The 27,179-nt window shown below is 37.7% G+C and overlaps 1 protein-coding gene and 1 long non-coding RNA gene across 2 annotated transcripts; one reads left to right on the forward strand and one right to left on the reverse strand.

Annotated features, from left to right (window-relative positions):
• LOC145233575 (kelch-like protein 7) lies at positions 1–27,103 on the forward strand. Its single transcript, XM_080098332.1, has 13 exons — positions 1–130; positions 17,330–17,487; positions 17,813–17,933; positions 20,339–20,492; positions 21,155–21,372; positions 21,561–21,710; positions 22,106–22,229; positions 22,486–22,577; positions 24,140–24,341; positions 24,975–25,118; positions 26,047–26,205; positions 26,523–26,676; positions 26,749–27,103. The coding sequence occupies exons 2-13, from the start codon at positions 17,375–17,377 to the stop codon at positions 26,867–26,869; spliced, it is 1,752 nt and encodes a 583-aa protein (XP_079954458.1). The 5' UTR covers positions 1–130; positions 17,330–17,374; the 3' UTR covers positions 26,870–27,103.
• Positions 12,097–14,489, reverse strand: LOC145233552 (uncharacterized). The gene is made up of 4 exons (XR_013861135.1): positions 14,384–14,489; positions 14,051–14,080; positions 13,060–13,136; positions 12,097–12,869 (listed from the first exon to the last, which is right to left on the reverse strand). It is a non-coding gene; the product is annotated as an uncharacterized LOC145233552 (long non-coding RNA).
• Positions 27,104–27,179: the final 76 nt, after the last annotated feature.

Consider the following 27,179-nt stretch of genomic DNA (forward strand, 5'->3'; position numbering starts at 1 on the left):
GAGTTTGTGCACATCTCACATCTCACCTCTGGTCAACTGATCCAAGTTTTCCTCCGAAAGTTGTTCCGAATCTTCATCTCCGTCCTCATCCCAAGGTACGGAAGATCTGTGCACAAAAGTTTGTGATCAGGTTTGTAAATATTTTGGATTTGTTTTGACTTGTTTTAACATAAGGAAACATATCATCAATAAGGAAAATGAGCAAATTGCGTAGCCTACAATATATAAAATGTAAGCCGTATATCAAGACAAAGTGTTAAGTCTTTTAAGGAGTGACACGGCTGGAAATATGTCACATTTTCCGTTGTTTTGTTCTCGGGTGGCAAAGTTTTGTCATACCTCATAATAAAACATCGTAATAAACCACCAAAGGTTTAAATCAACTATACCAACCCTCCATTATTCGAAGTATACCCTCCAACAATGCAAGTGAACATCAAACAAAACACGAACAACAAAGTCAGCTTGTACATCTTTTATGTTTATCAGATTTAAACCTGCAATAAGCACAATTTTTTTTTATACTTTTGTAAGCTTCAAACATGCCTAATTTCCAAATTAAATTAAAGTCGTGAAGTTATTAGACAAAAAGGCTAAATCCACACCAATAAAACTGAGGCTTTTTCCCTGCCCATCGTTGCAAATACACGACAAACTTCTTGCTGTTCCAAAAAATGTTATCTTGGAAGTTTAACTACAAGTTTTTGCAGTGTAGCTGCAAGATCCGTTATTGTGACCTGCGCGTTTTGCACTTTATGTTGTTCTAATACTACACAACTATACTGGTTTGGTGACAATTATGCCGCTACGATTTTGTACCACCCAAAATAAACTTATCATCAGTTTGTTTAAAGTTTTTAAATCGGCGAAGTTGATAAAACTGCCAACTGCATCAGCACCAAGCAACCGCTTCAAACTGACGAGTTAAAATTAAACAAAGACTTTTGCAACCGCCACTGTCCTTAAAACATACGACAGAGAGTTTTCTCCCTTAACAATTACTTTTCCGAAACCTTTGGAAACAATGAAAAAATGTGTTAACGTTTTCATCGAAACTATTCGTCAGCAAAATTTAGAACAACCTCTTCAAACTGACGGGTTAAAACTAAACAAAGACTTTTTTAACAGCCACTTTTCTTTAAACATACGGCAAACAGTTTTCCCTTAAAACAATTACTTTTTTCTAAAACTTTGGGAACAATAAAAAAACATTTGCGTTGACATCTTAAGTTTCCATCAAAACTTTTCATCAGTAAAAAAACGTACGGTATGTTTTGCAACCAATGCAATTGCACATAAAACAAGATAGTAAAGTCAACTTGTACATTTATTATACAGTTAAATCTTGCACAATGTCTAACCATGGGTTTTAATATTGTTTGATATTTGTGCAATATCCCACAAATGCATGAACATTTGCTGATAAACTGATAATACCATTCCTTGGATCAATAAAAACACCAGCTAAATTTCACAGATTTTTGCATTTATTATACTCCAGTGAAAAGCAATCATTCTTGCATGTTGTCATGTAAAATCCATTGCTGGTTACATTTAAAGAAAACGACAACAATATTCAAATCCAGCGGATGCTTTGTCATTATCACTGCGATTTTCAACAACATTATCGCTTTGCGTCGTTTGTTTTGAGGACCCACTAGTACTTGGCGTAGTCATGGTTACAACTGACGGAGTCTGTATTGCAACGGTACGTTGTTTAGGCTTTTCTTTATCTTTAGATTTCGTTTTACTGCGCGTACCTTGGCTAACAGCCGATTTGATTACTTCGTGGAAACTTGGGTTATTCCCACAAGTTGCTTGGCGAATTGTTTTAGACAGTTTGACCGTTATTGATCATACACATTCAACAAAATACATGCAAGCAGTAATCAAACAACAGCCAAGAATAATTTCAAATTCTGCTCACCTTTCGTGGGGCAGCTGAAATTAGAATTCCTCAATCCTAGCAGTCTCCTCAGTTTCTGCAATCTCCTCGGTTTCTGCAATGTCCTCGGGTTCCACAGTTTGCTCGGGTTCAAAGATTATTGTCTGGATGGTGAAAATGTGTACACCTTCTCCTCTCTCAGCTGGGATTTCACTTGCGTGATACACGAGAAGTAAATCAACGGTCTCGGAACGAATGGTGAGATCTTGTGTCCAAACTTCGGGAAGCACCAAACTTTGTGGGTACAAAGGTTTAGTAAATTGCCTTCGTAAGCTGCTTAACAACGCAGTGCTTATGTTGGTAAATTTACGTATAGCGTATAGATCGTGATAACGATCAGCCTCGTCTGGATCTCTGATGATTAGTTGATTGAAGCTATACGTTGTGATGATATACCTTCGGTTGGTATTGAATGAACTTATTTGCACGGCAATGTCTTTAGTCAAAACACCTTCGATGAATTCTTCCCTAGGCGGGAGTTCAAAATAGTCTGCTAGAACAAACAGTCTAGCGCACCAGTCTCTGTATACGTTTCTGTAATAAACCAGCGGACGGCGCGGTGGCACGCCAATCGGTATTACGTTGTGGTAGATAAAGGCTACCTGTACTTTCGTCCTCACTTTCAGAGTTTCCTTCATCAATCAATGTCATGAGTCTCGATCAACAAGGGTTTTGCACGTCAGTTTGTTTATTCAATCAACATGCTTATTCAAATAGAAGGTTTAAGAAACAAAACAAGTCGTTAGAAAGTAATAATAACAACCTTTACTCATAATTTCAAGTTCTACTAGCAACAAACACATTACTCTAAAGCAACCATTTTGAACAGCAAGCAAATTAAGTTAACTGCTATTGGGCTAAAACTGTTGTGACCAATTACATTAGCGGTGCGTTTTATCAATTCATAACACGTGGCAATAAACTGCACAACTATGCTCTGGCCATTGGCTCTTGCACAAATTTCCACAGAAAGTAACGTCCAATCACAACACGGTACAAAACATACGGTTAAAGCTCGCAAACACCAGATCACACAGTTGCATTTACATCCTAATTAACTGCGACAGGAAATATTACAAAGTCCGAACATGATTTGTCAATACAGTGGGATTTGGTTGCTATTCATTTTAACTTCCTCGCAGCCTTTCAGCTAGCGAGTCAAAACCGAGCTATTTTGGTAAACAATTATTGCAAAGTTTGCACAAATTATCTCGCAACCGCTACACGTGTAATCAGCGCCTTTTTCTGTTGCAGTTCGGTAGAGCTTTACACTTCTGATGTTGTGCGTTGTGTAAAACGTTTGCTGCCAGCGAAATCTTAATGCAGACTCATCAGACTAAGTGCTATATCTTATGGATTCTGTACATAGGATTAAGCAAAGGTGTTGTTGTATAAAGCGTATGAAGCTGAACGAAGTTTAAATATAGACTCTGGCTTTTTATAGACTCAGGAAATCTGACACGTTTTATGTAATTGTTTCATCGTGCTTTAACTTTGGGTACATGCTTGATATATGATGTGTGACAAGGAACAAACGAATTCAAAATTAATAAAAGTTTCCTGACAGTTAAGAGTGGACCAGCTCCCTGGAAATTTGGTTTATTTCACGGGATGTTTAACTATTGGCACGGGAATACTTTTCGTTCAGCTTATTTATTTGTGGCTATCAAACTCAGAAGTATGTCCTATCATCTACTTAAAATATTTTTTTGAAAATTTCGGAATGAAATCAGCATTCTTAATTTCTGCTGTTTTTTTTATTTTTTTCTATTTGTTCTTCCGAAATTCCAGCAGCACTCTTTGTGTAAGTCTTAGTGGAGAAGCAGCGTTTCCAACATTGATTCACTAAGTGTGCTCTCAACTTTTTTCCTTAATTTGCAAAATCAACTTTTATTTTTAAAATTATCTGAAGCATTGTCGCATCTGGATTTCGATTTCTGGTTTGTCCTCTGTCTTGTCAAATATCCCGACTGTTGAGTTCTTCCTCGAAATCTACACACACAAAATGTGAAGTAATATGTTCGAACCCGTGTCCATGCAGAAAATGTAACGTACTAGAATATTCTAATTGTATATTGCATAAGAAACATTTCGTTGGTGCAATACTCGACACGACTTTAATTAATTGATAATAATAAATGTTAATGCAACTTTTACATGTCGGACTTAGGTTTTCACATTTAAAATATTGGGTTATTCTAAGTGTATATTGTATAATAAACATTTTGTTTTTGTTGGTGCAATATTTAACCATATTTAGCTTTATCAAAATAATTGCAAACGCCTCCTTTAATATGCCGAAATCAGGTTTTAACAATTCTTAACCTTCAAGAAGATCTTCCAACATTTTCAGCTTCTCATTCTCATTGTTGCTTCTTTCAAAATCCCATGCGATAGTGATCCTGTAAATATCACGTGAAATACTCCGATTGCTTTCAATGATATTAAAGTCTTGGAAACTTTAGAGGTGTGCAACCTTTGTCACTGTGAGCCGAAATAAAATTACCGTGATTATATAGCGAGCCGCACCTTTATATAACACAAGGTGATTTTACCTTGTTGCATACCAAATATGCCTACATTGAGTTACCTCTCGCATTTGATTCTAGCCACATTATTGTCAGGTCGCAGTAAAATATTACCGGGCGCATTAATCTGCTCAAAACATGTAATGGTCAGATTTTTTCCAGTACTGTTGAATTTCCAAGCTTCTGCAGACTGCACGACCTTTAATCAATGGGCCGCATTTGGCCCGCAGGCCACAGGTTTGCACGCCTCTGATTTATTCCAACACATGAACTTACCCTCCGTTGACACTTCGAACTTTTACGGCTGGTTTCTTCTCTTTTCTCTTCTTGCAGCATCCTGGTTCAACCAACATTGCTATCAGCAAACAAGCAACGAGCAACAAACTTAACTTCATCATAACTTCTGCTTAAAACCAGCTGCCAATAAAAAGAAGAATATTCTTCACATAATTTTCGCGAAAAGACTTTGTCCTCTAAACCACGACAATGCGGTTTCAAAAAAGCTCTTTGATTTAATGTTTACTCTTCAGGAAAACCCGCTTTAAATGTAAAACCTAAATGCAAGCCATAATGTTTAAACCCTTACGTTGTCAGCACCGTCTTCCACACTTAGACTGAGTTTGCATGCAAGCTACTGTTGATGTTAACGACCCAAGCATATGTTAACTAACAAGGCAACTACGGAACAAGAACTAATAAACGCAGGCAACTTCCAACTTACCAACTTTCCACATTTGCATCAACCCTACAATGCACTATTGGTTTAGTGTTGGTATTCAGGGCGTTCATTGCAGTCTAAGTCTCAAGAAAACGAAATAATCGGCTTTTACATGTAAATGTCACATCCAACATAAATGTTCTTTATGGTTGTGACGCACAGTTACACAAACATCCACCAAAGTATTTTTGTTTGATGATTTTATTAAATTCAGCATGATTTAAATTTGTGTCTCTACCTGTTTATTTTGCAACATAACGTAAGACTTGTTGCACATAAAACAAGTTAATAAAGTTTCAAACTCAGTTTCACAGCCTAATAAATGTTTCGATATTTTCAGTTTATCCTTTTCATTCTGTCTTCTTCAATCAGTTCATCTTCCAAATCTGCAGGAAAATTTGTTTAATTTTATGTCATCAGTATTTTAATCGTGGAGTTGTGGGTTCGATTCCCGACTTGACAAAGGTATTTAAGAGGAAATTTAATATCACTGGGAAGATTTATGGTTTGTTGTTTAAACCGCAGCATTGCGGGTTTATTTACTTAATATTAGATAAGTTACAAACTGCAAACGCCTCAAGTGAGATCTTGTAAGCAACACCTCTGAGAAGATCTTCGAACATTTTAAGATCTTTATTTTTTTTCGAAATCCCAGGGAATAGACACCCTACGAAAAATTTCATGCAAATTATTTGGATCATTTATATCTTGGTTGTACATTCCCTGACAAGCAAATTTCAAATTTTGTAATTTGTGTTTACAAACCATCTTACCCTCCATTGACGCTCACCAATACAGGGGATTTAGGGTTGCTGTGTCCTGGATCAACCAACATGGCAACCAACAAACTTAACTTTGTCATCTCTTCTGTCTCACTGCAAACACAAAAAACGATCAAAAAGATTTTCATGATTTAAACGGGTTTAGAAATAATCTATGCGTTTGAGATGTGGCAGCGCTGTTTGTTTCTTCAATGATATGTGAAATAAGTTTTTTCAAAAGCAACAAGTTTGCAAGAAAAGCTGATATTGGAAGCTAAGGAAAATGTTTCTAACACTCCGTATTCTTTAACAAGCTAACTTTGTAAACAAACTGTTATTGATATTAAATACCCAACATATGTTCACGCAGTTACATACGAGACAACTAACAAACAAAATCTACTTCCAGGCAAGCAGACCGACCACACAACCACAGATCTGCCTTCCAACACATAACAACTCTGTTTTGTTGAAGCTGTTTAATACTTGGAGATTCACACCGACAACTCACGGACAAACAGATTAAACTTGATCACTTGCTTTTCATCCCGAACCAACATATGTCACAATGTATTGCTGGAGGTTTACACCGAAGCGAACTCAACATATACACAGGAAGTTGTGATGTGAAATCCACATGAAAGTTTGATAAACATCCCGTTTCCAACTCATGTTGGATGTTTGTGTTTTCATGGGATGTGACAATGTGGACTTTGTCAAACACTGCTGTAAAGCAAAATTAAGAACGTCATGTATTTTTTGCAACCAATGCAATTGCACATAAAACAAAATAGAAAAGTCAACTTGCACGGGTATTATATAGTTAAATCCTGCACAACGCATAATTTACTTGGTACAGCGGCTTTGCATCACGTTCCTTATTTGCTATGTTCTAAAGCGTCTAGCCATAGGTTTCAAAGCTGCGTTAAGAAAAAGCATGTTTCCTGACTACCATCCAACACATGCATTAACGTTTACTGGTAGACTGATAATGGTGGGACTGAATCGATACAATGTACAAACAATATTTACACAATTCTCGATTTTTCTTCAGTAAATACTAAACATTCTCACACTGGTTACATTCAAAATCCAAGGACAGAATCCTATTTTCAATCTATTTACAATCCCAATTCATTCAAAAAATCCAAATCCAGCTCTTCGCCATCTGACAAACATAAACGTTGATCTCTCTGGTCGCGATTGTTGTTTACCAAAAAAAAAACATATTTTAAACTCTTTTTTTCTGGCGACACTAGCTCGCACCTAATAGCTTGGCTTTGCCAAACTTGACAAACACCTTTTCCGAATAAAGTATGTCGACTATTCTGTGCATTTGTTGTGTCTCTCTATATAACTTCACTGTTGACTATAAAACATGGAATCCTCGCATTTGCTTGTTTTGTTTGCTTGTCAGACTTTGGCCGAGTTGACGTTTTCGGTTATCCTTGCTAATTGTTACAAGTTGTCCGCCTGAAGTCTGTAGGTGCGTTATCCTTGCTATTTGTTGCAAGTTGTCCGCCTGAAGTTTTACTCTATTTTGATTTTATTTGAAAAGCAAAACAACCACTTAAGTTGAATAGGAAACATTATGGTTTAAAACAAAAATTTACGGCTTTCTCTTGTTAATTGTGAAGGAATAAATGAGTTTTGCCTGTTCTATTTGCTGATAAACTGATAATACTTTTCGTTGGATCAATACAAAACAGCCGCAAAATTCCACCAAATTTGTATTTATTTTACTCCGGTGAAAAGCAAACATTGAAAATCAATAGCTTGTTACATTTCAAGAACAATACGCCAATTCCATCGAAAACCTTTAATCCTTTCTTCAATCTATTTACAATCCCAATTCATTTAGAAAATCCAAATCCAGCTCTTCGACATCTGACAAACAATTTTTCACTTTTAATAAAACATCATATCATTTCGATCAAACAAACTGACTTATGACATCAATTAAACTTTTCACAATGAAATTTAAAGTTTACAAATTAAATTTCAGGACAAAAGTGTTTTAACTTTCTCACCTCTGATCAACTGATCCGAGTTTTCCTCTGAAATTTGTTCCAAACCTTCATCAGCGTCCTCATCCCAAGTTACGCCAGCTCTGCGTGGAAAGTTTGTAACCAGGTTTGCAAATATTTTTAATATAATTTATTTCAAACGGTTGAGCAACAGATAAGTAGGATTAATAAAAATTACACACATAAGAACAACGTTATGTTAACACGATTGTCAGAAGTATTTCAAGACAATATGTAAAGTTTTTTTAGTGTCGACATAGGCTTGCGCGTGTCAATTTTCTGTCAGACCTAATAATTCAACAACGTAATAAACCACAAAATGTTATAATCAACAAAACTTACCCGCCATTGTTTGAAGTATGCGGTCCAACAATGCAAGTGAACATCAAACAAAACACGAACAACAAAGTCAGCTTGTACATGGTTTATGTTTATGTGATTTAAACCTATAATACTTTTTATCTGCCAAATACCCAAGTAAGAAATGCACAACAAACTTTCGCAACGTATGCTTTTCCTGCAACTTTGTGTAAAACAAAATCTGATGGGTGGAAGTATCCATATAGGAAGTTGTTGTTGTGAAATCGACGGGAAAGTTGCTTAACAGTACGCAACCAAGTTTCTACGTTTTTGTCCTCGTGTAATGTTTTAACGTGGTATTTTCTACTTTGTCACATTTTTTAAGGTGTGAAAGTCTTTTGAAAACCTTTAACAAACAGCTTTTTTATGGCCTTGTCCCGATTTTGAACGTATTGGCAACAAACATCATACAAAAACTTCACCAACTAAGTGGCTTGAAGCATAAAGCGGCAGATTAGGATTATCTTAATTAGGCCAACAAAACTTCTAATTTGGCGGCTTTGTCTGCTGCTATCAGCCTGACATTGCTCATCTATAATCGGCAACATTTTATAATTTTCTTTACATTGTGAAAATTGACCTTAAAAGATATACCTACAATATACAGTTACAGCCTATGGTCTTTAACGCCTTTGTGGTTCAGTAACTAGTTACTTTGGTAGTTAAATTTATTTGAAAAAAAATACTGACACAGAGTGTGAAGTCAGGCCCGAATCAAGCTCGTTTTCTTTTAAAGAAACCTAAGCCCGAACCCAGCCTGAACCCGATCCGAACCCGATCCGAACCCGATCCGAACCCGATCCGAACAAAGTCGTTTTGTTCGTTTCTGTGCAATAAAAGTGACTCAAACATAAAAAGTTATTTTCAATATTCTTGTTGCAAAGTTACACACGATTGCCCACATTTTTACAGCAAAGCAAACGCTTGTTCAAAATTATATTGGTACGTCGTACAGCGTCCGCAACAAACAGATTAAACTTGATCACTTGCTTTTCATCCCGAACCAACATATGTCACAATGTATTGCTGGAAGTTTGCACCGAAGTGAACTCAACTTATACACAGGAAGTTGTGATGTGAAATCCACATGAAAGTTTGATAAACATCCCGTTTCCAACTCATGTTGGATATTTGTGTTTTCATGGGATGTAACAATGTGGACTTTGTCAAATGCTGCTGTATAAGTTTTAGCTGTTTTGTATTAGCCCCAGTGCGTTAGACATCTATCCACCATTTGTGCCTTTTGTTTTCGCGCTTCATAACGTAGCAACGCTGCGCCGCTATCTCCGACAAAGTAAATGTTTCAATGCAATTTTGCTCTTACGATTTCAACAAGCAAAATAAACTGAAATCATATTTATAAACCCCAGGGCTCAAATACATGCTTACTTGCTGTAATCCTGGCGTTGCTAGTTTTTATTGCAGCTCAGACCTAAATCATTCAGCAACACCACACGAAACAAATCATTTGAAGTAGTTTATTGGTTTTTTTTGGCATTTTTTACGAAACCAAACATAAGTTCAAAATTTGCACAATATTATTGAGCATTTCGCAGCAAAATCATCAAATCAATCTGATTAACAAAACATCAACGGTAAATGAAACAAATCTAAATGAACATTCATAAATTTCTGATGTACCACAAACGCTTTTTTAATGATTTATTATCTGAGGAATTTGTCGGAAATCAAATATCGAAGATTTCTTCAATGACATCTGCCAAAAAAATATAAAAAATAATTGGAATTTGTTTTTAGATACTGACGATGCCTATTACTTAGGTGAAATATATATTATATGTCTAATAAAACGGTGGACGACTTCAGACTTGTCAAAGTTTTCAGTCTGGAATTCATGGATATAGATTTATTTGTGTTAAAACAATACCCACCTTGCATCAATTTGTCCAAACTTTTGTCCGAAATAAGTTCCAAGTCCTGATGGTCTTCATCCCAAGGTATGGTGATTCTGTGCAAAAAATAAGCTTGTTAAATCAGGCTTGCAAACACTGTCGTTGGTTTTTACTAGTCATGCACTGAAAGTGATTTTGGAGTGTCATAAACCAGTTTATTTGCATCAACAACACAAGGTTCAGTTCAAAACATAGATTAAATAGGGCATTTTAGGTTTGGCCTGATTCAGCCTTGTGGCCGAATATTTGGTTTCGGCCCAAACCTTTTAGGACAGGTTCGGTACATCACTAGTTTTTACTTTTAATTTTAATCAGCTCATAAAGCCATCAGCAGACTGAATAGTAGGTGACGTGGTGAAAATCAGGAGATGTAAAAACCGGCGCATCATAAACACAAGCTTTCTAACGCATACAAGCTTATTAACCCGGTGGCTTGAAATTGGCTGTGGTCTGTCTATCAACATACACGTAAATAACAAAAATATACACGACATGTTAATCTATTTTGTCTTAACGTGCGCAGTGCCCTAAAACAGCGTAATACAACGTTACAAACAACTTACAATGGTCAGAAAAAAAAACGTAATACAACGTTTCCGAAAACTTACAACGGTCGGAAACCGATGAATTTTATCTAATAATTCTCGTGAAGTCGCCGGCACAATGTCTAACATATGTTTTAGTATACTGCCATGTTCACTCATTTTTAGCGAAAATGAATTTAACTGATCATAGGAACAAAACAAAAAACATTAACGGATGTAAATATTCGTTCGCGGTTTGTTGCTTGAAGGTTTACTTAAAAATTATCAAAAATATTGAAACACACACTCGGTTGCTATAGCGACAAATGGGAAAACATGCCGACTCACCCACCGAGGATAGATGTTATATGAACACCCCTAAAATCAAAGAGAGATTAGTTTTCCTGAAATTTCAAAACTGTTTAAACTTTAGGACTAAGTTATCCTGTTTGTAAACAAAGAGCCGAATTGACGGAATAAGGTTAGTAACTTGATAACAACAACAAAACATTCAAATAACAAACCAACTGACGGGTTAGTGATCCCGAAAATGCAAATTGAACAGCAGACGCCCAACAATATCAACTTGTACATCTTGTATGCTTAACACCTGTACAATAAAGTAAACACCAAGATGGTTAAAGCTAAACTTACACGTGTTACAACTAATGCTCTATGACTATTTCTTTTTTACCACTGATATTCGTTTCAGAAACACAGCGCATAACGAACGTTTTAAACAGCTGAAAATGTTAAGTTGCAAGTTAAATATAAACTAAATAATATCTTATTTTAACTGACGTTTCAAATTCCTGTTAAAAACTGCTTTATCAGGTCAAAACACTACAAAGTAAAAACCGCAATGAACAAAGCGAAAAAGAGGCGTTAAGTTTAGATTATATGTTATGCCTGACAGAACCAGACAATATTGCAAGTTAAATGCCACCCCATACTTTGACAACCTGTGCTTCAATGCCTTGTTGGAAGTTTACACCAGAGCCAGCCTAATGTACGGGAAGTGTGAAACACTGGTTTCCAAAACTTCCTCTGTTAAACCAAGTTTGATATTTGTGCAAATGTTGCTGAATTAACATGGCTCGGTTGTTCTATGTTCTAATTATAGTTTCTGTTATATATATATTATTTTCAATATTGTTTGAAATTTAAGTTACAGTGTAATAATGGAAAGTATATTTGGAGGCGAAAACGCGTTTTTTCTTTCTTTTTTATTCCGATAACTGGGCAATTGCAACGTTTGATTTCTACGTTTGAATACATGTCTGATTAACGTTTTGTCGAAAACCGTTCAATTTCTCCAATTCTTCATCGAGCTCTGATAAACGATTTTGTTTATTGTAACCATGCAGGGTTGCAATTCGTTTACATCAGGAAAATTTGAAATCAGTTGAGTTTGTTTCGCTTGGTGAAAGAAAACATAGCGACACAATTGCACTAAAACAATCACCAAGCCGGAAATAGCTGCGCAACATTGAAACGTTATGAAGCGCAAAACAGTGAAGGGCACAATTGATGGATCATGGCTGAATGATTAAACGCGCTGCAGCTACACCGTATTATGAAGCTACGATTAAGACTTGCACAACACGTCAATAGTTTGTTTGAGAAAAAAATTGTCAAGGCCCATTAGCCACTCGGTAACTATTCGGTTTATTCATTTGTCAAAAAGTAAAGCTTGATTTAAAATTCCAAGCTTCCACAAGTTGAGGTTGAACTGCCAACTACCCAACTACATTAGTTTCCATTAATTCAAAACGAAAACAAAACTTTACAAATTCCGATGAAACAAGCGAAAGTTTTCCACACAAAAATCACATTTGCTTAAAACTTAGGGATAAGTGTTGGTAAAAAAACAATTGTTGTTGTATTATGTGAAATTTTGGATTCTGCTTTTTATTTTACCACAAAAACACACAAAAACAAAAACATTTTGTAGAATGCGTCGAAAATCCAATATTCTTTACAATCAAACAGTAATAGGACGACAACATAAAAATTCCATAATTTCAGGTCAATCCATTCTTCAGTTAGACATTAGAATCCCAATTCATTTAGAAAATTTAAATCTTCGAAATCTGCTAAACAAAATCACTTAAAGCAATTAACATGAATCAATTTTACATTTATCTCATTTCAAATCTGGTAACCACTGAATAACGTCGTTGAAATGACATCATTTTTTGCAACTTTTTTTGAATCTTTTTGAAGTGCGATTTTACAAACTGTCCAATTTAGAAAACGCACAGAATTTTGTGCAATACTTACCTTGCATAAACTGATCGAAATTGTCTTCCAAGAAACGATCAAACACTTCATCATCTGTGTCCCAGGGAACAGAAAACCTTCACACAAAGTTTCGCATTAGACTTGCAAACACGGTTTGAATTAAGTTCAAATAGTTTGGTGTAAACCTTTCCGTGCAGATTAGATTTTGCGGTTTGGTCGCAATTGTCCAATTGAAAAGAAGGGCAATTTATTTAAACAACAATTAATGACCAAACAGAAATAACAAAACACTTTATAAACAAATATTTCCACAAAAATGTTCACAAACCCTCCATTCACTGTAGTGGGTACTCCAACAATGTAAGTAAACATCAGACAGAACATTAACAACGTAAGTAAATTGGACATATTTTGTGCGTTTCAGCCGCGCACAATGCACTATTAGACTAGGAGTTGACGACCTGATAATGACAGAAGTAATTGTCGACATGTAGCCATGTTTTATACACAAACACTGGCTCTAATTTTTTTTTTGCCCAGATTATTCAAATCCGTGTATATTCTACCTAAAACTGGGAGTTGTATACAACGTAAATATTTTTTTTTACTTGACCGACATTGAAAAAACTCTCACTGATGGATTTGTTACGGACCAAACTGTAGTCCATCTAATGCAACCTCTCACACAATATATAATGACTGAAGTCAATTAAACCTGCTATGTTAAACAGCATATGTTTTAACGAACGTTGATGCCAGAGCAAACTTATTGTATACATGGGAAGTCGTTGAAGTCAACTCCAAAGGATGTTAAGCTCGGCATTTGTGCCTTCACGAGATAAACGTGATTAAACGCTTGCTCATATGCTTCGTCACCTAATCATGTTTAAGCCCTAGTGGTTTTACCTAAATATATCCAATTGAAAAGATTGATTTGTAAAAGCGATTTGAAAAAAAAAACGTTGAAAAGGTAATATTGTTAAACACACACGGGGTTACTATAGTAACGGTTGCAAAAGTGCTGACTCACCCGCCATTGTTACTCGTCAAAAAGTCGATCCTAAAATCAAAAATAGTAAAATAAAATAACAAATTTTTATGGTGAAAATAACAGCCCAAATAGACGTAAAAAGCGAAATGCTTTACTGTTCAAACGTTTTACGTTTATTTGGGCCGTTATTTTCACCAATAAACTTATGAACAGATCCGTATATAGTGTTCCAAAATAACAAATCATCTAGCAAAGTTCAATCACGAAATAATTATAAACACTTTTTAAAAATTTCTATGACATCGTGAATCCGCATCAAATTTTATTTGTATCAAATTTTTTCACTAACAAGTAACTGCCACAAAAACTTACTCGCTTCCGCTGACAGGGGCAAAATCTATCCTTGTGTCATTTTCACTCGCATCACTTGAACTTAAAACCAGAAGCAGCACCAAAATCACATTTAATACAAACATCATTAAACCTACGACAATCAACAGATACGGTGTTTCTGGTTATTTTAAACTCTACACCAGGGGTCGGAAACCTTTTAGGCGACGCATGCCAATTCACTTGTTGTTTCCATGTGTTAATGACCTCGCGTGCCAAAGTTTTTCTAAATAATAGTGGTTCATGCCAGCAGATATCAATAATAAAGAGAAAACATGTAAGGCTGAATTTGTGCATGTAACGCTGAATTTCATAACAATGATACGATAAAGACTATAAACAAGCAGTGTAACAGGTTCAATTGTTACTTTAATATAAACACGCAAATCGGTTGGCCTGCCATGAAAAACCACCTCGCGTGCCAGGGGTTGCCGACCCCTGCTCTACACTCATACATAAAAAAGCTGAACACTTTACTAAGAACCCGTACTGTTGAAATTAGTGGTCTATACGTTCGTAACAATACCCAATTTAGGGGCAAGAACCGTATGGAATCTATTGTTTCCTCAAAACTTCCTGCAATAAAACATGTCTTTACAAACGGGGAATCCCCCATGATCTGATTTGCTGTCTCTGCTTTACTGTATTAGGTGTGGTTTGCTTACATTTTCCTGGCTTATAAATTGCACATAGCTAGCAGCTGCCAACAGCATCAAGTCAAAGATGTTTTGTTAAAGATTGGTGAACAAAAATCTTAACACGTCAATAACTAGTCTATTCAAGCTGGCCGATTTATCGAAATGATAATTTTCCTCCCAATTTTGCAATAAGTTACTTTTCTTACCACTAAAAGGCGCTAGTGAGTTAAAAATCGATCATGCATGACGCGGAATTTCTTGTTGAGGTTTTCGTTGCTGTTATTCATTGAAGCGTGATAAAGACCCAGTACAGCATGTGAACAGTTGCAGAGCGAAACAAACGATTTTTTTGACTCCTTGTCGAATCCGTGGTTTGAAAAAGTTTAGACTTTATAGCAAGTGTTTGTGATGTCATTTATCTTAATATTGTTTAGAACGTAGTTTTCACAGACATGATTGTTCAGGTTAAAGACACATCTGTTTAAAGCAGAAAGTTTGTAAATGTAAGAATTAAAAATATAAAAAAGTAAAAACTAGCACCAATTGCCAACGCCTCAACTTGTGTTCGTTTCGAACGAGAAAGAATACTTACGAAACCCTGTAGAGCAGAAGTTCCGCTTTTCGATCGCGTCTTCAGAGTCCACCGGTTGCTCGGAAAAACATAAACCGCAAGCATCAGAAGCGCTTGCTGTGGTTGACTGCACGAAGTTCGTTAGGAAACCCGCTTGCAAAGTCGTGTATGTAACAAGCGCTAGGGTTGACTGCACGAAGCTCGTTAGGAAACCCGCTTTAAGCTTCCAAAGCCGTGTATGTAACAAGCGCTATGGTTGACTGCACGAAGCTCGTTAGGAAACCCGCTTTAAGCTTCCAAAGTCGTGTATGTAACAAGCGCTATTGTTGACTACACGAAGCTCGTTAGGAAACCCGCTTGCAAAGTCGTGTATGTAACAAGCGCTAGGGTTGACTACACGAAGCTCGTTAGGAAACCTGCTTTGAACGTGCAAAGTCGTGCATATAACAAGCGCTGTGGTTGACTGCACGAAGCTCGTTAGGAAACCCGCTTTAAGCTTGCAAAGTCGTGCATGTAACAAGCGCTGCGGTTGACTGCACGAAGCTCGTTAGAAAACCCGCTTCAAGCGTTCAAAGTCGTTCAGGTTACAAGCGCTATGGTTGACAACGCACTTTTTTGGTTCATGACTCGTTATAGGAAACCCGTATTTGAAGTAAAAAAGTTTAGCTCTGTCTTTTCGACCCTCCTTCAGCCAGCATTTTTCGCTTTGCGCTCGTCTAAAAACGGTTGATAAATTTAAACTGTCAAAGTTGCTTCAACTAAACCCGGCAGCAAAAGAAAATCTGTAAATAATTTGTATGGTTGCAGTAATCTGCCGCAACACATAGAATCACGGAAATTTCCGAATACGCGCTTGGCATTAAATGTAATTTTCCAGTTCGTAACTTCACCCCACTTTCAGCCCGGAATTTTTGTCCCGGTTTTTTCCCCGCCCCCTTTATCCACCCCCGCTTAACTTGGAACTGAAACCCGCTGCTTGACCCCGGAATTTCCCTAAAACTCCAACAGTGTTGCATTGTAAATTGGTTGCATGCAAATAGACGATTTAGAGGCGACTGTGCATAGACTTGAGCGGAGTAAGTTACAAGTTTCAATGCAAATATTGAAATGCTAGTTGTGGTTTTATGTAACGCCTACACCGTGGTACAGAGTTTGTTGTTGTTACAAGTATGAGATATGATGAAACTAAATAAGCTAAGATGACAAAGTTTTGGTGGGCAAGGCGTCCTGCGACACAGAAGCACGATATTTACTTCCCATAAATTTTAATGTCCACATTATTTTAGCAGACGATTTCGTTGGTTACAGCGCAGCTTAAATCTTCGTTGTTAAGTGTAATTATTTAAAAAAAGTGTTAAAAATAATTCTTCAAACAATTATAATCCTATTTCAGAAACCACAGTTTGTATATTGAACTATGTTTTATTTGGTTAGAAAGTTTGAATATAAAAGAGTTGGCATAAGTTGATAGTCGTTTTTTAGGGTTGTTGACATAATTGATTCTGCCAATTTTTATGTTTGTTTTAAGTAAAAGAAAAACGTGTATATTTTGTAAAATATCTCCCAGACCCAACGCAGCAACAATTATTTCTTGTTCATCGTCGGTTTTACCAGCAATCTCCCCGTTATATAGTAGGCAATCCGTTTTCTAACCTGTACTTGTTCTGACATCATCTAATTCAATAAGTTATAAACGAATAGCTTGTATTGTTGTTACAGTGAAATGTTACGTTAGCAGTTCATAACCGAATCACAACCCATCAAATGTATGTGATAATGCAACCGTCCGAAAAACTTCAACTTTCGCGTGTAATAGCGATTGAGGAAAAGGAATACGTCACTGGTCATTACACTTGTTTGTTGAACATTGCTGAAAGGTCAGTAGGTTACAATGTGTACAAAAACGTAAGTGCCTACAACAAGATTAATTGGTAACTTTTTTTGAAGGATTAGTTATTTCGTTTTCCAGTTCTTAGTATTTGTTTAAATTATAGGCGGTAGTTTTGCAAAAAAGATTGATTTTCCATGTGTGGTTTTTAGTTATAATTATGATTAACGAAGGTTTGAAGCTATTTGCAAGAAAAACTGCTTATTTTGTCTGAAGTAAATGGCTGGTTGCAATTTTCATTCTTTTGTTTTACCAGACCCCATAATTTGCAAAAAGAAATATTAACTATACTATGATGTCACAATGTATTTTAGCCACCGGCAGCTCGGCCACTACAATGACGTCATAGTAAGGGTGGGCGACCGCGACTTTAAGGCGAACAAGATGGTGTTGGGAAGTTTTTCCGCTTATTTCCACAACAAGTTCACTGGACAGGTATTTATGTGTGTGCTGGTTCAATCCCTAAAACATGATCCCAGGGCTTCAGGGCTTATGAATTTATGTTCATTTTAAAGGACTGGATTGAGTGATCAAAAGGGAAAATATCATGCGGTTTTCTGTATACTATAAACATCAGCAGGCACAAACTCGGCGCGAAAACATTCACTAATGAAAATGACAAGTAAAGTGTTGCCGACCCCTGGTTTCGACCTATAAGCAGCGGTGGGGTTCAAATGTTTTGTCAGCCGGTTCTTTTACAAAAGTCATATTGTTCAGCCGGTTCTGTTGCAAAAAGTCCATTGACAGTAACCAGTAATGCTAACCGGTTCGCTGATCTCATAAAATTTCGTGAGACAGTTCTATAGAACCGGTGCGAACCGGCTGAATCCCGCCACTGCCTATAAGGTCACATCAGTGTAGCTGGTGACATTTAAACCAGATTTGGCCGTATTGGCTAGTGTAGCAATCTAACGGAACTCTAGTATGCTAAGAGTAACAGGTTGGAAAACTATGCTCGTCATGTATGTAGATGCTCGCTGCTTTAATATAGATATAATGTCACTGGGTCGACATCACTGTGGTTTCCAAGCAGTTGCTTGGCCATTGTGAGCCAGTTTCCTCTGTGGTTTGTGCCCAGTTGTGCCATTCAACAGATGTGGTGAGGCATGGCATTTTAGCCTGTTGCTCCCAACAAACTGGAGTGTCCCAGCCAATACAACCGATCTCTCGTCACCTGCTGCACTGATGGGACCTTATAGGTCAAAATAGTGTGCACTGTCTGCAACTTATCATGTATTGGCTCGATGCTTTTGTAAATTAATTTATTTATTTGTAAAATTTCTCTAACAAATAAGATTTGGGACGCCAAATATAACAACAAGCTGCGTGAAAACAAAAACCAAGTTTCAGAAAAAGAGGATTTTACTGCAGAAGTCCCCCTGTGTATGCCTTATTAGCCCAAACTTCCCAGTAACTTTCCACTTCAATAAAGTTCAACATTCTGAGAATTTTTGTTGCGCATTGAACCGGAACAACACTGGAGCTCATTGTAGAGGCTGAGTTCGGTCAACCGTGAGGAAAATAAAAGCCGAATTTTAACAAATAAATTCCGTGCACAGGATATCCGGTTGCGGGTGCATTGTCAGTTTTAGATTGGACTTTGAGTCGATATAATATCAGATGAAGATTGCTAAAGTGTTAGCGCGCCTGTTCTCATGTGTGGGCAGGTTTGAATCTCATGTCAGCTTTGTTTAAATCATAGCACACTAGGCCTATTGAAGACGTTAAACCGAATCAATCCAGTCTCCAAGCATTCCCATACGACAAGGCACAAACTAGAAAAATCTAGCATGCGGTGGGATTCGAACCCACGGCAGAAGTTCTTTCGATAATCGCGCTCTACCAACTGAGTTACATAGGCTCAGTGGCAAAAGTCGAATCACAAGCACCATTGCCTGCCTCGTATGGTTCACATGGCCGCTTTTTGCTGTTTATGAAGCTTAAAGGAGTGATTGATATTTTTAAAATATGCTTGCTGTTTAAATCTTTCTCTAGCTTTTCACAAATTACTGTTTCAAACCATATCCTTCTTCACACCTTGCCGGATCCCTTAATAAGGTCCCTGATAAGAATCAGAATGTCGATAATTTTTACATTCGGAGTTCCGGTTTAGCGTTGTAAAAGGAACTGACGCTAACCCACGCCCAAACACACAGGTACAATCCCAATTACTTCCTAAATCCAAACTTTCTTGTAACAAAGCGTACACGCGAGAGTCGGAACTATCTAGATTAAGTTGCGCTACAAATGTGTTTGACCTGAACCCGACTCCAAATTCCGCCCGACTTACAATTCGGCTTTGGCCCATAGGAATAGCGAACTTTTTAGAATAGCGAACTTTTTAGAATAGCGAACTTTTTTTTCAGTGGTTCTCAACTTTATGGTAATCGCGTACCTGCTGATGACTTTTTTTATCGCTGCGTACTACCTAAACCTTGTCCTTTAGACCAAGATAAAGGGCCGGTTTTCCTTGACCATGATAGTATGTTTCTAAAAGCAACAAGATCAGCTATTTCAGAAGAATGTCCAGGACATGAGTTTCGCCCTAAACCAGGGTTGATCAGTTGGGTCAGTTCAGTTACAGTCCTTAGATTTGACATGAATTAAGAGCAACAGAAAGCTACTCGCGTACCACATTAAAAGTTCCGGCATCCCCTAGTAGCACGAACCACAGATTGAGAGCCACTGCTTCAGATTAATCCAAAATTAAACAAGTCTGCCAGGCGGATCGATCTTTGATTTTATTTAATTGTTGTAGAATAATAAAATGCAAGAAAAATACCACGGCAACTTTTGTCCCAACATTTCACTATGGCATCCATCTTTTCTCGTGTTTGCAGAATAGTGACGAGTACGAGCACGTGATCACGGTTAGTGACGTCAGAGCTGACGTAGTCGGTCAGTTGATCGACTTCATCTACACCGAGAAGATCGTCATATCACGTGACAACGTTTGTGATATTCTGGAAGCGAGCGAGGTTCTCGAAATTGAAGGTAAAAAACTTACTTGTTGTGTTCGCATCCTTGTTGAGATTCTGACAATCATATAAATGTTGTTTTTGTTTTCATGTGACACCGAAATAATGGCTGTATTTGTTGCATTTGTTTTCGATTTAACCATGGCCAAATATGTATATGTTTTACGAAACTTAAAGTAGGCAGAGTTGCTTTATACGGTAAACTTCGGTTAATCCGGTTCTTCGCTTAATTCGGACAAAACTTGAGGTACAAATAATTTGTAATGTTGCAAGGCTTAACTAATCGACATCGGTTAATCCGGTTCTTCGCTTAATTCGGACAAAGCTTGAGGTACAAATGATTTGTAATGTTGCAAGGCTTAACTAATCGACATCGGTTAATCCGGATCTTCGCCTAATTCGGACATTTTTTTTTCAAGTTTGTAGAGCTCTTCTGGCAAATGTAATTTTATTCCGACGTTTCGACATCCTGTACAGGTCGTCTTCATCAGGGTAAATGTAAGTAGGCCTGGTTTAGCCTGGTTTACTGTAACCCGTGCGTTGTGATCATAACTCTTTAAATCGCCATGTAAGAATGTTAAACATGTCGTTGACTTGGCTCAAGACCTAGCATAGTAGCTTGTCCAATCAGTAACTTCCACGTGTCACATTGTAACTGGTCAACATCGTTTCATGCAGACGCGAAAGCTCATTGCATCAAGTTCTTGTCGGAAGCGCTGACTCCCGGAAACTTCCAGCTCATCCGATCTATCGGGGAAAGACACAACTTCCCTCACCTCGTAAAAGAGGCCAATGACGTAATACGACGTCATACTGTTGACATCATCAGAGGGGAGGATTTCAACCGAAGCGGATCGGATGAGCTTAAAGTGTTCATTAAAAACCGGGATAAAACGGTATGTTCAAAAAATTAGCCAAGATTTTTTACTGTTTCTTTAAAAAATCAAATGTTAAATCTTATTTTTGAACACATTTTATATCTCAATCACAGTTTCCAAGTTTATGCAAGCCGTCATTGTCATATTGTAAAGCTGCCAGTGCACCTGAAATGTGCATACTATTTTTTTTCCTTCTTATGGGGCAGAAAATAAATGAAGAGGAAATGTACAGTAAGCTCATCGGATGGGTGCGACACGACCCGGATGATCGGAGAGTTATTCTTCCGGAGCTGATGATTTTTATCGACATGGAAAGATTATCTTCAGTTTTTCTCAACGAAGTCGTTTATCACGAGGTTAGTTGTTTTCATTAAACTATAGTTGGAATATATTCCGGTTAGTGCAGCGGTTCCCTACCTTTCTGGTGCCGTGATCCCTTGATAACATTTGCCAAGTTGCGGTGACCCCAAAGATATAATTAGTAGGCTATATATTAAAATTGACTGTATTTTTTCTCAACAATGAAGTGGTCCATTCGAGTTATTTTATTGGGGCTAGTGGTCCATGGCCTAAAACAAGTTGGGGCCCACTGCTTTAGGCGACCCCAGTTGATCGCGTATAACAATGTAATCAAGAAGAAATTGTAATCGCCCAAATTGAAGCTAAATGCATCATACCCATGCTATCTGGAAAATCAAACAGAGAAGATTTTTTCCAATTATTTCCGTTTATTTTAAATTTTCTGTTTCAGCCATTAATGCGAGAATCTGAGGAATTAAAGGAAACTCTGCTTAAAGTTTTAAACGACCGACTCGTCCACAGTCGAAGCAATTCGGTGTCACCCCCTGCAGCGGTTTATGAAGGTGCCGTTGGAGGTACGTGGGCTTCTAATAGCGCCATAATTGTAACTAGTCGTTGTATTATTCCATGCGGAAACAATCTATGATTTAATTTTTGGATGTTTCTATCTAGGGTAAAAAAAACATAAGATAACTTTTTAATGCATTATTTTTCTGTGAAGTCCGCAATCGGGTCGTTTGATTTGAAGATTTTTATCAGATATTTTTGCTGTTGTCATTTTAATCACATATTTTTACGTCCTTTTTGGAACCAGATTTATTTATCTTACAGTACAAGGGAAGCTTCTGCTCATCGGATCTGACCGCATCAGCAATGACGTCAGAGAACTTAATCTTGCAACGAAACAATTGAAAGATTTCGTGGTGAGTTTAATTTTGGGGGCATCTTAACATGGCCACTATAGCGCCCCCTATCACCTCTGCGACATACAACTGTTTGCGTTGAGAACAAAAGTGGTGATAATGAGTTTCATGTTATTGGGATTCATTGGTGCAGTGGTTTCTATCCAGGAAGAATTTTAAAACTTGTGAAAAGGAATTTACTTTAATTTTTGCATGTGGTTTGTAGACACTTTAAAGCAGGGGTTCTTAAACTTTTTCGGTCGCGCCCCACTTTACACTAATTATTTATTCTCACGCCCCCCCTAAAAAACGTTAGCACTAATGATGCTTGTCTTGTTTTTTGGAAACAACATACATGGTAGGTCCCCTTTAAGCTACTGTCAAGTTAGTTCCGAACGTTGGAAAAAGCCACTTCAACACTGATAAGTTGCGAAAAAGTAGGCTTTTGCGAACACAGAGACACGTTGCCAGTATTCTTTTAAACTACGCAGATGTTGCCCAGAAATTGTTGATTCACTCAAAGTCAGGGCAATCTCTAATTCGAAATTGCTCACAAATAAAGAATGTACAGCCGACTATATAGTACAGGGGTCACCAAACTACGGCCCGCGAGGTCATTTCATCCGGCTCGCGACCCAATTTTTGGTTTGCCAAATCGTATTGATAACTTTGTTACTGTCAAAACTTAATCTACTCCTTACGAAAGTTTACTGTTACGACATGTAAAATTAATATTACCGACTCTCAAAGGATTGCAACGCCCAGGATTGATCCAAACCCAGTTTATTACGTCACAGACAAAACAAAAAGTGTTAATTGTGCGCAAACAATTGCCTTATTGTGTCACTTATGACATAATATACAAGCATTCCTTGTAAGATGAGACTAACTATATAATTTAACAGATTTTAAATGGGGTTTTAAAAAGACCATATCTTGGCGCCCATATAAAAATCGCCTCATGGGCTAAGTTTGAGAAGACGGCACTAGGGCATGTAAACTATGCGGCGGCCCGCAGTGGGAAAAGTTTGGTTAATACAATTGGACATCCATTTCAATGTAATGAAGCGTTTATACTTTAAACAATAAGTTCGAAATCAGCGCCGACATAATTCCAATGCATTAATTTACAATTGTTTGCAAGTGAAAACTTTGCTGCCAGATTGTGCTGCGCCCCCCTTGCGAACCCTTCACGCCCCCCTAGGGGGGCGCGCCCCCCAGTTTAAGAACCCCTGCTTTAAAGTGTCAACATTAGCTCTGGCAACATTACCTGTGAAGTTTACAAGAGATCCAATTTTAAATGATCTTTGTAAGGTTTAGCATCTACTATGTAGTTTATTGGGGAGGAATGAGAATGTTTGAGTTGTTAAGTGAGGAATTCGTCGATAAAGGTTGGAAACAACTGCATTAAGGGTTGACATACGCGATCAATCTTCTGAAATTTGGTAACGACTACTGCAGGAATTTGGGCAACAACACTGGCTGTAGATGGCCAACTAACCAATGGGTTATATTTATCCGAGTGCATGGTTACACTGGTGTATGACAATTGCCGTAATACAAACACGCTCCTTTCTACGCAGCCGAACATAACACCACGCTACGACAGCGCGGCCACCATCCTCAACAACCGACTGTTCCTCGCTGGGGGGCAGGTCAGAGCCGGTGTAAACGTCACCAGCTCGATAGAGTGTTTGAATCTGTGTGAAGATGCTCCCAGACAGTGGACGAATCTAAGGCCGATGCAACAGAGGAGATTCTGTTTCGGGATGACAGCAATCAACGGTAGGAGTGATTCCACTCAACATTTTTACTCCACTAACTCGTCATTGTTGTCCAAATTGTCAATCTTTTACTTTGCTCTAGTTTGTCTTTTTATTGTTTTGTTTTCAATGTCATTTAACACAGTGGTCGGCAACCGCCGGTCCGCGAGGAGTTCGTTACCGGGCCGTATAATTTTTCAGGTTAAATCCTTCAAAACCTTTTGCCCATGTATCCCGGGGATGATAAACTGATTTAAGCGTTTTCATTGCTAAATATTTGAAGTTTTTTAAAGTCCGGTCTGCGATAAAATTTTAGTTTCAAAAACGGTCCGCAGAACAAAAAAGGTTGCCGACCCCAGATTTAACTGATTCCACATTATTTGTCTTGGCTATAAATGTCTTTTCATGCGCCTAAAGTTTCACTCTTTCGCGCTATTCCCACTCGAGCAAGTTTTATTTTTCTCTTTTTAACTCTGTAAACATTGCTTTCCATACATTTTTTACACTTTTGTTGTACTTTTTGCAGCCAAAAAACTACATAACACACATTATCAATTAACAGCATTTGGCAAACCTAATATCAAAATGAATTTCATCGCCATTTTGGACTAATTTTACGTTTTAATTATCTTCCTACTTTTCCTGTTGATTCCAGACAAAGTGATAGTGGTTGGAGGAGCTGACGAAAAATCGGCCTTCCTCTCATCCTGTGAAGCGTTGGACACGACACGAGATCAGTGGATGAGAGCAGCGGAAATGATCGAGCGACGAACCGCTCATGCGGTGGTTTCGTGTCAAGGTGAGGGCGGGGATTAAACCAATAACCTACTGTTTAAAATCAAGCGTGGTGATTCAGCACAAAGAAATAAGAAGTCCTTGAAAGACTCGTGGTGTGGGCTTGAATCCCACAGCGCAGGCTAGATTTTTCTATTCTTTGCCTTGGCGTATGGAAATGCTTGTGAAGCCGGCTTGATTCGGCCTTCAATGGGCCTGGCGTACTGTGAAAAGATAAAATTAATTTATTTAAAAACATGCTGCACCTGCACTGATGATGATATCGATTGTTGAAACGTCTACATCAGTGGTTCCCAAACTTTTTCATATTTTTTTCTAAACGGTCTCCTTGTCATTATTTCGAGGGCTCGCGGTCCTTAAGCCTAAATGTGTATTTCATAAAAACGAAAGTTGATTGCAGGATTTTAGCTAGTTATGCAAAATTGCGCATAATAATCATCGAAATACAGCATGTGACACCACAAACAGGACAAAAACATTACGATTGTGCGCGAACAATTGCATTTTTTATAGTTGTCATTGAATAAAGGCCATTGTTTAGCAATGGAGACAGTCGATTCTCAATTCTACTTTGATTTAAACTTATTTAGTGGCACAAACTGACGCCAAATAAGATTATAGAATTACTTCAACCGCTTCGCGGTCCCCCCAAAATTGCCTCACGGACCCCTAAAGGACCGCGGACCCCAGTTTGGGAACCGCTGGTCTACATGATGTATTCTATATAAATCATATTTTACAATAACATTTGAGTATAATTGGTATTTTATTTAAGCGGGTTGATTAAACGAAACAATCTCGCGTTTTTGTTACGTTCTAGTGTCTTCATTTTATCCCTTTACGCTTTCAGTTTCTTTGTTTTATCCTGGTTGGTTTATAACTGAATTAAAACCGTCAAGTAGCTTACAACAAAAACTCATGTTTCTCTCCAGGTTGTGTGTTTGTGTTGGGCGGCCACAACCGGGTTCGACCTCTTGAACTCGTCGAAAGCTTTGACCCCAGAACCGGAAGGTGGCGCTCGATAGCACCTATGACGTCACGGCGACGTTGGTTGAGCGCAGCGGTGGTGAGGGATGAGATTTTTGCCATCGGTGAGTGCTGTGGTGACGCAACAAACACATTGTGGTGTTGATATTTGTGGGTTTTTTGTTCGTTTATGCATTTTTCCTGGTTTATTTCTGTGACTTTTTACATGGCAAGTGTGTCTGAATTTTGGTTAGACAATTGTGGTAAAAAGTAATTAGATGGTTTGACAAAAGTTCGAAAAATAACGTCAAACAACCACTGCCTTGCCAAAAAGTATTTCGTGGTAAAAATAGCAGAGTGAATATGCTTTTCTGTGGTATTTGATTTTGCGTTGAAACATTTTCCCCGCGGTAAAACAAATTTTGTAATTTGTTTCCTCCAGGTGGCGACAGTGAGGGGTATAAGCGGACTCCCTTGGAAACGGTGGAAAAATATGATCACAGCGCCAACAAGTGGATGTCTGTTGCTTCTATGAACAACAAACGGAGGGGCGCCCGCGCATGCGCACTGGAAGAAAAGATTTACGTGGTTGGGGGGTAAGTAGAAGGGGCCTTGGAAGGCAAACAATGCCCAGCAGTGCTCAATTTATTTAATCCGCTACTTTACAGAGCCGACACGGATAAAACCCACAGCACAATTGAGGTATATGACGTCACACATGAAGAATGGATTGTCGACTTCGAAACAAACGAACAATTCTTGTACTCACCCATTGCTGCATACTTATGACATCACAAAGCTATCGATTCAAACTTGTGAAAAGCGCGCAATTTAAATGTTGTTTTTTCTGCAATGAATGACAAAATTGATTTTAATCGTCCTTTAACACGTTGAGTGCCATTGAAGTGTTATACAAAGAAATGTATGTATACAATCCCCCTCGACATATCTGTTGGAATATCTCATAAAATGTCGGCAAACTTGTTTACCGTAATTGCGAAAATAAAACTATATCAGCAAAAATATTCCTAAATTTCCAATTTCATAAAACAGTCCGACTTATACCGTATATTATTTTGTTGTTAGTAAGGCGCCTTTT

This window comes from Phallusia mammillata, chromosome 6 (assembly GCF_965637545.1).
Source record: "Phallusia mammillata chromosome 6, kaPhaMamm4.hap1.1, whole genome shotgun sequence".
NCBI lineage: Eukaryota > Metazoa > Chordata > Ascidiacea > Phlebobranchia > Ascidiidae > Phallusia > Phallusia mammillata.